General features: G+C 35.5%; 1 protein-coding gene and 1 long non-coding RNA gene across 4 annotated transcripts in view; one reads left to right on the top strand and one right to left on the bottom strand.

Moving 5' to 3' along the window:
* Positions 1-8,974, bottom strand: part of LOC106459215 — a 20,323-nt gene extending 11,349 nt beyond the window's left edge. The window contains exons 1-2 of the long non-coding RNA XR_002610536.1: positions 8,827-8,974; positions 8,189-8,288 (exon numbers count right to left, since the gene is read on the bottom strand). This is a non-coding gene — a long non-coding RNA (uncharacterized LOC106459215). The remainder of the gene's footprint in view (positions 1-8,188; positions 8,289-8,826) is intronic.
* Positions 735-16,438, top strand: part of LOC106459214 (regulator of microtubule dynamics protein 1-like) — a 111,963-nt gene continuing 96,259 nt past the window's right edge. Inside the window, exon 1 of one of the 3 annotated variants that reach the window (XM_022385659.1) lies at positions 735-1,138. In XM_022385659.1, the coding sequence (XP_022241367.1) occupies positions 1,058-1,138 (81 nt within the window). In that variant the 5' untranslated portion in view covers positions 735-1,057. The remainder of the gene's footprint in view (positions 1,139-16,438) is intronic. The other 2 variants (XM_013918820.2, XM_022385658.1) reach the window with 2 other exon arrangements.

Genomic DNA, 16,438 nt, shown 5'->3' with positions numbered 1-16,438 from the left:
GTATCTTTTTATAATGGACCTTGCGATGTATACGCCAAAACTCGGATCTCGAAAACTACCACACCATCATCACCAATCATAATTGGGTAATATTTTTATAACTAGGCAGTATTTAAACAAAAAGGAGTAATTTTCAGATTTAACCAATATTACGAAAAGGGGGCAAGTTTCAAATATGAAATAATAAAAACAAACTTAAAAAAATATATTCCTTTTCCTTTAGTGAAAATCTCACGCGTGTTGCAACATAAAAGCAAGGCACTTTCATTGATAACTGCATCTACAAAAAATACTTCAGTAAAATCTACTCTTGGATGTAATACTGTGATGATAGCTCATATTTAAACTAAAAATTCAATAAAATACTTTTTCTCATGGATGATGAACATTATTCAATATCAAGCATGAGTACATTGTTGTAGAACTGTCAGACAATTGCAGAAAAGGCTGCAGGTCCAATGTCCTTTTACAGGAACTAAAAGTTATACCTGCCCGGAGGGCGGGTATTTGATTGGATTGCCTTCAGCATAGTGTGATGACTAGGTGTAGCCCTATTCTAACTTAGGATATTTGCATAAAATTTGCAATGCAAATATACTAGGTCTAAGCAGGGTCTGATTAAGGTGAAGCTATTGGATCTGTAACCTCAGGAAAAAAAAAAAAAGCCCGTCTTGACTTTTTTTTAGGAGAATGCTTATTAAAAATCATACGATCGAGTCTACTTATTTGTGAAGAGAAAAAGAAAGGGAGGTGAAACTAAAAGGTTTGTGTGGATCGTGGGTAGGTCTGCCATGCGATTTAGAGTGCAGATAGTTGATTGGCTTTTCCTCCAAATAGTGTGACTATATGTAGCCCCGCTCTGGCCTAGCATATTTGCATACGATTTGCGATGCAAACGTACTAGGTCTAAATGAGGCTAGACCTAGTCATCCAAATCGAATGATAGGCCTCGGCCAATAAAATCACCTCGCGGCTTGTGTCCAATACGCCATCTCTTATCTGACGATCAAGTTGTAGGCAAAGTATATGACTAGACCAAAGTTGCTAGGGTAGATTGATGATATTTATATTTTTCGATCCTTCATTCTCAAAGACTTCAGAGTTTGTTCAAGAAAGGAATTCAGTCATCGCTAACAAGGAAAGTAGCAGTATTTTAAGCTCATGATTTGACTAAAATGTTCTAGTCTATATCATCATCAGTATATGCCTGAAATTAAAATCTCTCATAATTATAACTTATATTTAGTTATAAGTTACAAGCTGAGGTACCCGTCATTTGTCCGGGTTATGAACTTGAAAAAAAAGTTTCATGCAATTTATTTATAACATGACATATTATAACAATATTCATTATTACCTCACTAAAAGTTTTGATTAAGCTGTGTATACTTAAAACATTGTATACACTGTGCGATGGTCAGGGTGACTTTGTAAGAAGATTAGCAGCAAAAGTATGTGGTGGTAGGGATGCTTTCTGTTACCTGCTTTCAATACTCACCTCTTATTGTCCTTCTACAGTGTTTCATGTGATTAATTAATTGATGGCCATTGGCTGCAGAAGTGTCTTACGGGCTGACGTTGAAAGGTCATGGGTCAAAGTAAGAAATGAGTATAACTCAAGAAATGGCTCTCGTATCAACCTTAGTTAATGTTGGAGTAGAAACTTCAGCTGAGTTTATGTAGTATTGCAATAGTGGTGGCCATTATTGTCATTGCATTCCTCATAAAGCACATACTCTGAGATATATAAGACGTTTGTGTGCCCTTTCCCGCATTGTGTTACAGAAAATTTAATATTTTTTTTGTCTAAGAACGTGACATCATCTGTGAATGTAGTTAACATTAACTTTGTAAAAATAATACATGCGCAGTAACAGCAATAACGGGTGTGAAGGAGTTGTGACCCCCTCCCCCATTAACATGCCCCTTGTTGCAAACTCTCATTCCCAACAAATTTTGGTTGAAGTTGGCCCAGAAACCTAGGAGTACTTAGATAACGGACAAATAGACAGACACACAGATTTTTGTGATTTATATATTTACATATATACTAGTATAAAAGCTCACCAAAAATGACAGGAAACCAAAGCCTACCGAATTTGAACCCTCCAATATTCATTTACAATTTTGCTGCCCCTAAACAGACAAGAAAAATAAAGGACATTCTAGCTATGGAAAACCAAAGCCTAGCATGACCAATATCTCCTTTACTTAAAGAGTGTAAACATGCTACATATTGGTGCCTTTGGGTAAAAGATTAAAACATATGATGATCATGTGCTTGCATACACACCTGTTCTTCTTCTGAGGAAAAGTTGTCCTCTTTCCTACAGAAAATTGGTTTCTTCAGTCTTTTTTAACACAGACTTTTTTTGTAATAATTCCGAAGTATAGATTTGCCCTTATTTTTCACAGGAGTCTTCCCAACTTTCCTATTTGGATTCTACCTAGCTTGATGTTATAATGATGTGGTGTGACATACATAATGCCATGCCTGATTTGGTTCTGGGAACTCCCTCCTTGACGGGCTTTTACATAGCAGAAAAAGTGCCAAATTTAGGAGCTATTTATTCCCATGTTAGCGACCAAAGGAGGGAGTATTATAGGAGAAGAAGTGGAATTGGACTCGTGTAACTCACGAAATGTTGAGAAATCGAGCGTGACTGACCGAGCGACACTATGCTTTTATATATATATTGATAAATAAGATAGAACCTCATTGATAGCTGAATTTGTTTTCTCATTTTAAACATTAATTATATGTTTCATCTGGTAGTATGTAACAGATTTGAACCAAAACATTCTTCTATTATAACCACTAGAAGAAACCCAAACAGATTCAATCTCATTGTTGTTAGCTTTGATATCCTCAACTTCAACAGGGTGCAATTTGTATTTTACATATAAAGCTACTGCTCCCCTTCTTTTAGTTTTAGTACTCAATCCCTATTAAACACCCTATAACTCTAATAATAGGTAGGCAAATATTGATTTATAATCATAAGGAATAGTTTATTGATGGTGGAACATACTGCCTGTTTGACAGAACATTGGTCTGAAGAAGACAGACCAATGTTCTGTCAAAACATGCTGTATGTTCCACCATCAATAAACTTTTCCTTATGCTTATAAATCATTGTTTGCCTACCTATTAATATATTAGCATAATGTGCTTCCTTACTCAAGCACCCTATAACTCTGCATTTGAAATAAATTTCCGTCATTGAAATTGTCTACATTTAAACAGGTTTCAGTTATTCCATTGCATCAAAATCCTCTGATTTGACCAATGTTCTAAATTCTATGCTTAGTTCTATTTATGATTGGTTAAGCCTACACGTCCCATCTGCATGTTGTCACTTAGCTTTCAGTTCACAATGTCAGTGAAATTCTAGGCCTAACTTACTTACATGCAAATGCTGTGCACATTTGGCAACTATCGAGGGTGACTCATTGTCTCAATAGAATTCTCCAACTCATTAGGCTCTTTATGTGCAATATATGTTTATTATGCCAAGGTTTATCAAGTCACAGGTCAGCATTGGGGTGGATACATGTAACTCAATTATGACCACCCATCTACACTTAATGAATATTTAATTCTTCAGCGATAGGCCAAGATTATTGACCAACCAATTAGCTTGCCTGAGTGCTTTGAAAGTCAATTGAACATGGGTCACATATTATCACATTACATTTTCTCACACTTTCTCCGATAGATCTAGGCCTATAAAACTTGAATGAAATTTTGATTCAATCATAATTGATATACATTTAATAATTGTTAGTTTGTGCAAAAGTTTTTATCACTGTAAATGAATGCAGTGCACCCTGCAAGTAGGCTTACTCAAGGGGATTTCCCCGACTAACGTTCCAGACTAAAAATATCACACACTCTAGGCCCACGCTATTTGTTTTTTGTTTATTTACAGCATGACCCACTGGTTTGTTTCCCAAACAGAAGTTCACTTCTCAATTTGGGTTTTTGCTGTCTGGTAGCCTAGTGCTGTAAACACAACTAACCATGGCTGATCCTTTCTCCTCAAAATATGATAAATACATGTTAGATGACAAGCATAAACTGGCAAAGTTGTGTGCTAAATATAAAGCACAGTATGATGATGCTGTTTCATCTTCATCAACAGCAAAAAAAGCATATCAAACAAAAGCCCACAAAGGATTCCTGTCTAAGGCAGTTACAGAAATGTTTCCTTCCCTGAAAGAAGAAAGTGCCTCTTATTAAAGGTTTAGGAGAGCTGTACAAATGGCAATAAGATGTTATGACAATCTGAAAAGAAAATTTGAGAAGGATGAAAATGATGATGATGCAACCAAAAAGGCAAAAAGGTTTAGAGAATGTTGTGGTAGCTGGAAGTGTAAAGCTGAAGAAATAAGACAAGCAACATTTGACTGGTTCATAGATGTGAAAGGGGTTCTCAAAGGTTGCCTGCCTGTAAAGATGTTCAAGGCAAAGTGCACAGAACTGTATAAACAATGGCTAGATACATAAAAAGAATCAACTGATGAAAGGGACAAGTTGGAGTTTTCCCAAAATGGATCTAAGGGTGGATGAGGGAATATCATGTGAGTTTAAAAACTGTAACAAAAGATTTGCTATCTCACAGAATGACAGGGTTAACAAAATTGTGGACTTCTTGAAGAACACTTACAGATTCTGTCATTTCTTTCTAGCCAACTTCAAGAAGAAGCCCATAATCGTAAATGGAGATCAAATACCTCTGCATAGGAAAGAGCCTTCAAATAAGAAAACACTAACACTCAGTGGTTAGCCAATATATGTCAAAGAGAACTACATGCTCTCTTGTAAACGAGTTACTGTCTTCAAACAGGTCTCTACTGAACCATCAAACACCATGCCAGCACCTGAATTTGAAGGAAAAGGTACTCATATACAGAGGGCATCAAAGGCTCAACAGGCTTGAAATAATGCTCAGAAACATCAGCCACCTGAAGAATAAGTTCACCATGTTCTCACAATAATATTTTGCCGCATGCATCTTCAATGACTACTTCATCCACTGCACAGAAGAAGACAAGAAGAAGTTTCTGAAAAGAGGATACATCCTTGATGTCACAGGCAGAGGCAACATTGGGGATGTTCAAGTAAATGACATTCATATTCACCATCATTTGAAGGCCAAGTACAGAGAGCTGGAAAATGCACTGATGTCAGAACAACAGGAAGAACAATTAAACAGAAACCCATCATCCAACCAGGGATGACATGATCAAAATGCTGGTCACAAGCTGGGCAAGTCTGACTTTTGACACAACCACTGCTCTGAAGAACAACTTCATTTCAAATGGCTTTGATGGAACAGAAGATTTTCTTGTCTCTGACAAGCTGTACTCTTTGATGGGGAACCAAATCATAGCCTTTCACAGAGAATGTTTGAAATAAAAGCCACCCATGAGTGTGAAGGAATTAGTAAGATTATCTTTGCGAAAAGGTGTTGTAACTAAAAGGTGGAGTGAAGAAATTCCTGATGATAAAGGGCAAGAGCTGATGGACTGCGAAGGTGATGAAATTGAAGGAACTGTTGAAGATGAAGAATTTTTGCACAAAGAAGAGGATGGCATGAAGGTGGCTGTTCCTTCCATCAGTGATGAGCTCTATTCGGCTTTGGAAACCAAACAACTGGGCCTTGCACTATCTGACAATGCTAATGATGCATCCAAAATTGAAGATGTCTTCTTCTTAAATGAGATAGGAGAATTGCTTGAAAAATACAACACCTCAAAACTTTTCATTCCCTTTAGGTGTCAGTTCCAGGACACTTATTCCTAAGCCAAGGGAAGTATCAAGAAAGAATTCTTTCTGATGACAACATCTGCAACATTTTAGCAGCAGGTTCCCCTTCTACAAAACCAACAAACAGAGGACAGCAGCTCAGAGCCATAAGGGGAGAAATAGACTGTTTGTGAAGGAAACACTACAAACAACCATAGCTTTACCACAGGATCATTTTTCCTTGTGAAGACAGGAAACCATGTTCTACCAGCCTGCATATTAGGCGTCAATCCTTTGTCACTCAGATATTTTGAGTCACTGCCAGGGCAAGAAGGACTCTACAAATCCTCTGACAGTGTCTTCAATGCCCTTCAAAAAGACACTGAGAAAATTATTGATGATTAAAATGCTGTGTCTAGCAGATCCAGAAAAGTGTTCTATAAATTCAACCTGTGAATGATCATGTTATTTACCACTAGAAATATTTGGCTCTTAAATTCACCTTTCCTTTGGGTAGTACTCACATGTTGCTTAAAACTCAGATCACTTAAGTTGAGTATTAATGAACAAATGAATTTAATTTGTTTCATGTAGCAGCAATAAGTAAAATCATGGGCATTGTTGTTACTTTTGTTCCAGATTTTGTTGACATCTGTAGAATTTGACACTCTGCTTAGTAGTTAGTACTTTAAATTTTGTATTGAATTTCTTGTCTCCAGTCAGATGAGCTCTCTTTGCTCTAAAATCCAATAATGTTTCAAATAATACAGTACTTTTATTATAGCATTTTTTGTATTTCTGTGCAACATTAGGATTTAAAAATGCATTTTACTGAAGATGAATAACATAGTTATAGCTGATTGTTGTAAGTGGTTACTCCAAATTATATTACATTATTTTGGTACAAATAACTTTTTTCAAAGTTTCTCTGCATTGGAATGATTAGTAAGATCTCTCTTTCTTCTTCCAATATACTTCACTGTACATTTAATAAAGTACAGTAGTTGTCTGTTCGGGATATTTATTTTTTTGTTCTCTTTATATCAGATGATTTTCAGTCACTACTTGAGATTTTTTTCCAATTTGCATCATGTTGGTTGTTTTGATTAATAAATTTCATTCATTAATTGTTTATCTTTTTTGTGACATTTTTCCATGAAGTTTTATGTGCATGTGTATTTCTTTGTTTGAAAATATGTTATTTGTTATAATTAAAAAATGGACAAAGACAACAGTAATAAAATGACATTGGTTCACGTAAAATATATTTTCCAGGGTGAGGTTAAAAGGCCAGTGGAAAAGATGAGCTACTGTAAGCATTTCTAAAATGAGAAATCATTTTAATGAAAAACAAAATTCAATTTCATACTACACTGGTTGACAAAATTGAACTTTTTTCTTTCATAAAAGATGTAAATACACTTTTCTAAACTAGTTTTACATGCTGATTCCAAATCTGTTTTTGGTTTTCTTCTACCACATCTAGTTATTGATATATGACTGGTACTAATTTCAGCACAATTTAGGTAATAACCTCACATTAGGCTAGTTAACATTACAACTTTATTCATTGTTCAGTAAAATTCCCATAAACTTTATACACCCCATACACTTGATTAAATTTATACAGCACACAGGTATGAAAAAAGAAATGTACAACAATTTAAATTATAATTGAGGCAATAACCTTTCAAATTTGATTTATCTCACTATGAAAACCTGACGTGCTAGAGGAAAACCAAAAACAGATTTGGAATCAGCATTCCAAGAGCTATCTAACCCTCCTATAACTATATCTGATGAAAATTACTTGTTGGACCTGTACAATCATTAATTTTGAAGTCTGAATTTTTCTACCCTGTACTATTATTCTACTAGAGTAGAACTAAAGACTGAAACCCATTACTCACTAAAACCTGATTATAATTAAACCCACTAATGCAAACTCTATTGGTAAATATAACTTCCTGAAAGTCATCATTAGGTACTGTATCCTTTGCATGAAAAAGCTTAAGTTCCTCTTTAAGTTCTACTGCTGTTTCACGCAATTTACCCCTTCTCTTTATCCATTACTTCTATTCTATTCGAGATAGCCTCCAGTTTCTCTTCCAACCTACAAACCATACATACAAATTTCACATTTTCACTACTAGCTTTCTTAAATGTGCATGCTCGTCCTAAGTTCTAAATAAAACCAGAGTGTAAGCATTTAATCTTAACCACTGTAGCCTGGGAATAAATTGTCAACAATAAATGCAAGTAGCCTATTGACTAAAGTGTTAAGCCAAACCTAAGAGTTAAATATATTATGCTATTTTATCATTAAAGTATCTTCTTACTAAAGTAATTAAGTTTATTATTAAAATAAGAAGTGACAAATACTAGTTTTTATATTTATGTAATTATACAATTAAAATAGCCTGTTTTATGACTTACCAATAACTGAATAAGCTTGTAGACAAAGTCATGTTATACTTGATATGCCAAACTGTATATTAACCGGTGGCGGTAATAAAGACAATGGAAAAAAGTCAATCTGAAAAAAAGACAAAGAAAATTACACAAACAGGTAAAAAGTAAAGAAAAAAAGTTGGTCTATATGGTTTCAATAATTGGCTTAGGCTTGGTTTAGTTGTTATTGATACTGTTTTCTAAAATACTTTTTGACTTTTCTACCTATTTATGTAATTTTCTTTGTCTTTTTTACCCTTGTTTTCATTATCTAGATTCAGATTAAACAGTATTATTAAATTGTAGATAAATGTAACACCAAAATCATCTATTAACCAATGTCAGTGCCACAGCTATGATGTACAGGACATTTCTAATTACATGCATCAAAATGTTAATTTAAACAATTTAGTCTAAATTCTCAACAACTATCAAATAATAGAACAATAATTTAAACTTTTAAGTTAAACAGATTCTACTTCTTGCATAGAACACTAACTCTTTATTTCAATCTAATATTTAATAGCTTTTTATCCTATGTAGTATAAGCCAGTACTTGTAGGTAACTAAAAACAAAATGTCATTGTATTAAGCCTAATGTTGTAACTTTTGTTAAGCTGTACCTGTACTAATAAAACCTAAAAGTGTCCAATACCATCTAAACTAACTAAAATACACCAAAATAACAACTCTATACTTTAAAAATATTGAAGAAATACTTTTCTCTAGAAGAATGCTATAACCTACAACTACATGTTTGTGACAGTTCAAATCCTCTGTCTGTTACTTTCCTTAGCGCCATCTATATATATATATATATATCAGAAGTAAGACTAACTGGTTTATAATGTTAAAGGTAACTCATATCACCATTAACTGATTACATGTGATTGATATTAAAACTTATTTACCATTAAATACAGATTCACTAATTTCAGAAACATTACTTGGTATAACAATAAACACACCTTTCCATGTGTGCTTTAGGGATTCCATAAAAATTATCAAATGATTTCCTGATGGTCTTATATTTTCTTAGTGTGTCTGAGTTAATAAATTATTTTTGTTCAGTTTTGATAAATATTTTGCAATTTTGTTAATATAGAATTAGTAGGATTTTGTAAATCTGAAAAATTTTGTTTAAGTTGTCCATGATGTTATCTACTAAGGTAAACCCCCTCATAATGTTGTTCCATTAATCAGATTTTGTTATGTCAATGTTATTATTATTTCTGTTCAGTTTTTTAATGTCAATATTTTTTCTTTGTTCAAATATAAAAATTTTGACATTTATAGTATTGTCTGGATTGATAAAATTGAGGTATAGAAACTTCAAAATTAAAAAAAAATTTGGCAATACATTTAGTTGGATACACACATTCAGAAAATGTATATGCAAACCATGATGCATATATACAAAAAAAAGAAGAAAAAAGTTGGTGGTGGATGCTGCCAGACATTTACCTTCTGTTTAGTTAGCAATTAATTAGTGGCTTTGTGAGTAACAATAAACAAACATAATAGCAATATTTTGGTTACTTGGATAATTGAAATAACTGAAAACAATAATAATTAGAATAATTTGAGTGGTCAAAAATGTAACAAACATGTGATTTCGACACAACTCCAGTAGGTTTTATATCTTGTATATTAAACTAAAAACAATAGAAAATTAGTTGTATAAAAATATTTATTCCATCAGTGATGATGGTGATATTTTTTGTAGAATGTCTTAATAACTAGTTAGAAAAACTTGAGTGCAAGTAAAGAATAATGTAATATGTCAACCACACTATGCTATTATAGTACACCCAGTGCTGTTGAAACTTTTGACTAAATACCATGGTTCATCAGGCAAGCTAGGGTACGACAGACGTAATAATGTTTGAGATGTATATTTCATTGTTTACTTGAACAACAACTATTTTGATGTGAACTAGACCAAGATGATGAATTGTCATTCTTACCAATTTTATTGAAGTCATTACACATCAGAATGAGGCTTGTGATTTTTATTAGCATCAAATTATTATTTTATTTTACTTGAATTAATTTTACTCATTGTTCAGAAGCACTAGCAAAGCAATAAGCTAGTCATTTTGGTTCTGTAGCAGGTTAAGTGACAACAACATCATATGGAGAGACTACATTAGTAGTAATAAAATAACACAAAGTGCGTGTAGCAGTTAAAAAGTTACTGAAAAATCCATAATAAATGGAATAAACTATCAGAAGATTTGAAATAAGAGAAACTAGTTTTGACCAATTTGTGTGTTATCATCAAACTCACGTTTTTTCAAGAATATTTGTCAACAGTATCTGTAACCACAGAGCTTGGAATTCATTGAGGACATGTGTGCAGAAAACTGTTTCTTTTGAAATGACCTTAGGGCATGTTGAAATTAGACTATTGTGTCAACACTTGTTTCTCACTTACTTGACCTTTCTCACAGGATTGCCATAGTATAATATAAACACCTTGTTTTTTTATCTTCCGGTGTTGTTCCATTTGAAGTTATGTTATTTTTCATGGTATTTGGGTATTTGTATGAAATTGAAAAGTTATTATTTCTTATTAGTTTCTGAAGAAACTTAATATTTGTGTTATAGCCAGTATAAAGGGGTTCCTTATTATTGTTGGTTGATCTTTCTTTATATTTAAGAAACAAGATTTTTTTCTTGCTCTAAAATAGAAATTTGTAATGAAACATTGTGGTAAACGAAGTTGTTTTGAACTAACCAAGATGTTTTTAACTTAAGTGTGGCCAGATGGCATATTTTATAGGCTGTAAGAAGAAATATAGAAATAATAGATACTGTACCTTGTTTTTGGTGGCAAGAAAACAGTGAATATAGGAATAATATTTTATCAGTTTTTGATATACAGAGGACATTTCCACACAACTCTTAGCATCCATCCCATCTGGGCTTACACCTGTTTATGGATGCCTCTATAGCCAGGTGGTGAGCAGAATTTGATATCTCTACCCTTTTTAATGTTTGGATTCTTGAGGAGCAGTCTTTCTACATCAACATCCATGAGATGTACCTCTCACTATCTTTTATTATAACTGTCTGGACATCCTGTTTGATCTCAATTAGTGTTCTGTTCATCTTCCAATAGGGAGATGCTTGCTTTTGAGACTTCTGCATCTTGTTCTCAAGCATCTCTTTTTAGGCTTATTACAACACTGGTTGTTGACATTTCATGCTGTGAGAGCTTTGAATTTGGTTGTAGATAAGCTATCTTGCCCAGACCAAATTATTTTGACAGAGTAGTATTTACATTTCCTGGTGTTTTCATGGATTTTTTTTTTCCAAATTTAGGAATCCTCTCATCAATGCACTTGCAATTTGACTCTTCCCTAAGCTTTTATTTTTGTTGTCAAAAGTCTCAGACTCAATGGCCCTGGCAGTATCCCTTTTAGGGCTGGATTGTTCCATCCTTTTCTGAATGATTATCTTTCTATTCAGCTTCTTCCCAGGATGCTGTCTTTAATTCACAGCACCCCTTGCCAGGTACTTCTCATTGTCCCTCTGTAGCCAGCTCAATCATAATTTTTGCTTCTTCACCCCTTTGTGATCATGGGGCTGCTTTTTCTTCTATCTTAGAAGTTCCTTTTTATGTCAGTCTTGGATGTCCATCTTTTACCTTCTTCTTCACTTGAGGCTTTTGTCTGGACCTTTGAAAGATGGGCAGGTTTTTCTTGCAGAGCAGCCCATTTTCTTATTCACTGTTGTTTGCCATCTACCATTGCAGTTTATCTCTGCAAATGGATAATGTATCGATGTTGGGCCATTCAATACTCCCCTTCTCTTTCTCATCTCACATTCCTTTTACCTGACTTGTTGAGGTTATTCTATTCATTTCTATGATAAGCCAGTTACTGTTCAGCTTTTTCAACATCTTCTGTTACCTTTGTTGCATTGTCAATGCTCTTACATTTCCTCCTTTCAAATTTTTGACTACCCGTTCCCTATATCATATTTGATCTTTTTTGCATCACTCTGATATTTTTAACTTGAATGCCTCTTGCATTCTTTACCACAGGTTGATTTTATTCCTAGACTGTTCCTTCCTCCCTAAGACTTAGACTGCTTGGAAAGGGTGTTAGATGTTTTCTTTAATCACTCAGTTGTTGAGATCTGATTTTTCACCTTTGTCCTGTTTGTGCAGGTCCCTGTTATCTTGACTGCAGTACTCGCTCTTGAGGTAATGAACACAATTTTTTTTTTTTGCCAAGGGATTCTTTTTCTTCTTATGACTTATATCCTTCTTCATTGATTGGTTGGGTGAAACAATTCATTCGACTTATTTATTCTTCTATGAAAAATAATTCATTTTGTTTTTTCATCTCACCTGCTATAAAATTTGTCATTCCAAAACATGCTTACTTCCGCTGACACTTATAGCTATTACTCGACCTCCAATGTTTTTTCCTTTGCTCACCTAAGCATTGGTCTTATTTTTTCTCGCTTGCTCCAGTCTTTTATACCCCACCTAATTGCCTTTGGTGATATTTGTCTCGTGACACTCTCCACCTACATCATTGAGCTCTCTATTCTGGTACTGTATATAAGCACCTTATTCAGATAATGTTATCCCTTTTCTGGACAAAGCATTTAGACACTGGTTTCTCTAAAGAAGTGCTGCAATAGTTAACGTCCTTGGGTACAATTTTTGCGTCCACCTACATCAATGCACCTGCTGTTCTGGTACTGCATATAAGCACCTTATTCAGGTAGTGTTATCACTTTTTCTCAACAAAGCATTTAGAAACCGGTTTCTATAAAGAAGTACATCGATAGTTAATGTCCCTGGGTGCGACTTTTGCATTGCCTAGTTGATTCCTGTTCAATAAAATTTTAACAAATCTAAAAAAAAAATCATTTTGTTTCGACATACTGTTTTCAGGCATGACTTGCAGAGTTACTGTTTCCATTAAAGAAGCTAATCAGAACTCTGTTACACATTTTTTATCTAGTGTCCCTCATTGGTTGAGGGGTGGGGTCACTATCGTTTGAGGCCATCCTTGATATGATTCGTTGTGAGATGGAGACATATATTGGGTCTGGGGGTGTCTCTCTGGAGAGTTCTGAGGCTGCTGTTGCTGATGGTCCAGGACATTCTGAAGAGAATTTAGACTCACTTTTTCCGACTCTTTTTATTTATTAGGTCGGCTTCTCACGAGGCCAATTTGGATCAGCCACATCCTGCTTCCTTTCTTCGGTTAGTTATTTAGGTTTGTAAGGCTCTGAGGCTTTCCACAGTTGCTTTTGAGTGTACTCCTTCCTTGATGGCAGAAAGGTTTGAGAGCAAATAATTAGTTTTTCCTTCTTCATCTGATATTGCTTTTCATGTAGGGAGATTTACCACACATTTATGTGAAGGGATAGCTATGTCTTGCCCCACACATTTTTTGGAACAGCATGCTTTGGCTTATCACTGCAAGGAGGACATATATTTAGATTCCCAAAGACTTGATGCACTTTTGGAAATGTGGCATTCCAGAATGGTGTCTGTGACAACTTTGAAATGATCATAATTATCTAGGATTTGTCTGAGCCTCACTGCAGTTCTGAAATATTTATCTTCCCTCCAAATTTTGTTGGAAGCCTCTTAGCCATCACCACATCAATATGATGATGAATTGGGTCCTTTGCTGACTCCTACCTTGGTAAGATTGTCAGCTTCTGCTCTTTCATTGGTTTGTTGGGACTTATTGGGTAGAGATGCCATGTTGGAGAGAGTTAATCTCCCTGCTGCTGCCCTCTGTGAGAGTGTGGTTAAATTTCTGGACATTTGGAATTACTTCACCATAGATCCATAGGTATTCCAGGTTCTGGTGTTGAGGTTTGTCATTCAGTTCCACCTCCACTTCCATTATTCTCCCAACCTATGGTATTTCCACCCCTAACAGATCCACGGAGTGTGGATCTCCATTCCAGAGCTATCAGAGAGTTGTTGGCAAACAGAGTCTATAATCCTATAAACTATGCATTTGCCACTCCTTGGAACTCTCAACTACAGCCATTTTGGTCCCCAATACATCATCCTTGGGCTTTGGTGATAGATCCAAGACTGGACAGGATTGCATCTCTATGCCTTTCCCCCTGATTCGTCTGTTACCCAGAGTTCTGGCTATGATTCGATCCATTTCTTGTTGAGTGCTGTTGGCAGGCCAACCATAGTTTCCTCTTCAAGAGTGTCCACCTCTGCCACTTCCTCTTTGGCCATCTCTGTTGAGGCAATCTTGATCGAACATTCTACACCCAGACATTATGAAGCTCGAACTTCATGCATGGAAGTTATACAGTCTTTCACACAGCATCAGGACTTAACTTCTAAAGTTGCCATGTATTTGACTCAATCTCTCCATAGACCCACAATGGCCATTTATCAACGGAAATGGCACACTTATTGCCAGTGGTGTCTCACCGGAAATCGAACTCACTTCACCCAAATGTGCTATCAATATCTTGTTTGTTTTTTTTTTACCTGGCTCTTGACAAAAGTGTAGCTCTGTTTACTATCACCTTATGTAAGGTATTCTCAACATTGGAAATTATTTGAATACCCAGTGCTATCTGGCCTTCTCAAAACATTTTGTGTCCTTCATCCCAAAAGGCTTTTAAAGTTGTATTACATGCTTTGTTTCGACATCTACTCAAGCCTTTAACCTCATATACTATGTTTCACCTTTCCCTTAAAGTGTATTTTTTGTTGCTGCTGGCCTGTGGAAGTTGGAGTCATTTGCACTGCATGTGCACAGGACTTTTTATCACTCGACTTATGTCCTGCTATACCCAGATAGATCCTTTTTTCTAAAAACTGACAGCCAGGGAAGGGGATAAATCTTTCTCATCAGTTCATTTGCCAGCTATTTTCACCTCTATTACCAGTTGAGCCCTGATTGTTTGTTATGTCCTGTCAGGGCCCTGAAGTGTTCTGTGAGTTGCACTAACTCCTTTTGTGGTGCTAGAAATCGGCTTTTTATTCATTGGGATCCTTCAATTTCCCATGATTTATCCTCAATGAGGTGGATTTGCAAATTGATCCATATTGCTTATTCTGAACTATCTTTACAGGCGAGGAATCTTCTGCGGGTCATGTCTCATCATATTCGTCACATTTCTTTGTCTATACCTGCCTGATTGATTTGCCTGCTGGAAGACATTGTGTGGGCTGGTATAACTAATACTGTTCTCTCACATTATTTACATGATCTGGCACTTTCTTCTTCTTAGGGTTTTTTCCTACCCCCTGTGGACATTTTGACCACATCTACTAGATTATAAGAAGGGGTGAGTATTTATTTTACTCCTCTTTAGATGGTTCCTTACCTCTTTTTTTTCACTAGATCCCACTTTGTGCTGGACTGCTACTCATGGACTATCATGAGTAAAGTGAAAGTGGATTCTGCTGAATAAATCAGGGTTAGTTTGCTTTTAAAAATTTAGGGAACTTGATCTACCTATTGTACTATTTCCAGAGCACTGTTCCTCAAGGCTCTCCAATGCTCATTATCCCCCAGATTCTACTAGTGGAGCTAGGAAGTCCCAACACACCCAGTTTCCAGTCACTGGGGTGGTGGATAGAGGCTTTTCCTCCAGAGTGTTAGAGTGAATTCCTCAATTCTTCAAGAAGAGGGCGAAGTTAGGGGCACTCCTACCTGGGTTCCTGGACATTTTTTCCCAGATGTTGGTAGGAGCGGCACCAGCCTACGTGGGAGCCCACTTGTAATACTGGTTCCGATTTGATGCTCTGCTATCTGGTTGGGGTGTGCATGGCCCTTTTTTTTTAGCAATATCATTTCAGTACATTGTTCGTGGAAGGGGGTCCACTATCTCCACATAATTCTAAATGTGAAGTGGATCCATCTTGGGTCCTTGGTTGAGCATAGTTGTTCCATGTTCTCCCCATAATTCCAGGGGGCAATTAGAATACTCTTTTCTCACCTGGTTGGGGAATGAGGATGAATGTTCATAATTCCAGACTGGATAAGTTCTATTCATTTGGTTGAGTAAGGCATACACGATCCTGTCTTTCTGAGCCTGGAGTGTTGCCTTTCAGGCTTCTTCAGGTGGAGGAGAAGGTTTGTCCACTTCGATGTTGCTTACTTTCTTGCTGTGATTGTGGTGGTTTGGAATGCATCACTCTATGGCTACAGGTTGGGATCCAATCATAAATAAATAAATAAATATACATATATATATATATATATATATACACCT

This window comes from Limulus polyphemus, unplaced genomic scaffold, assembly GCF_000517525.1.
Source record: "Limulus polyphemus unplaced genomic scaffold, Limulus_polyphemus-2.1.2 Scaffold576, whole genome shotgun sequence".
In the NCBI taxonomy this organism is placed as follows: domain Eukaryota; kingdom Metazoa; phylum Arthropoda; class Merostomata; order Xiphosura; family Limulidae; genus Limulus; species Limulus polyphemus.
The sequence above is the reverse complement of the archived record's forward strand: the minus strand, read 5'-3'. Positions and strand labels throughout refer to the sequence as shown.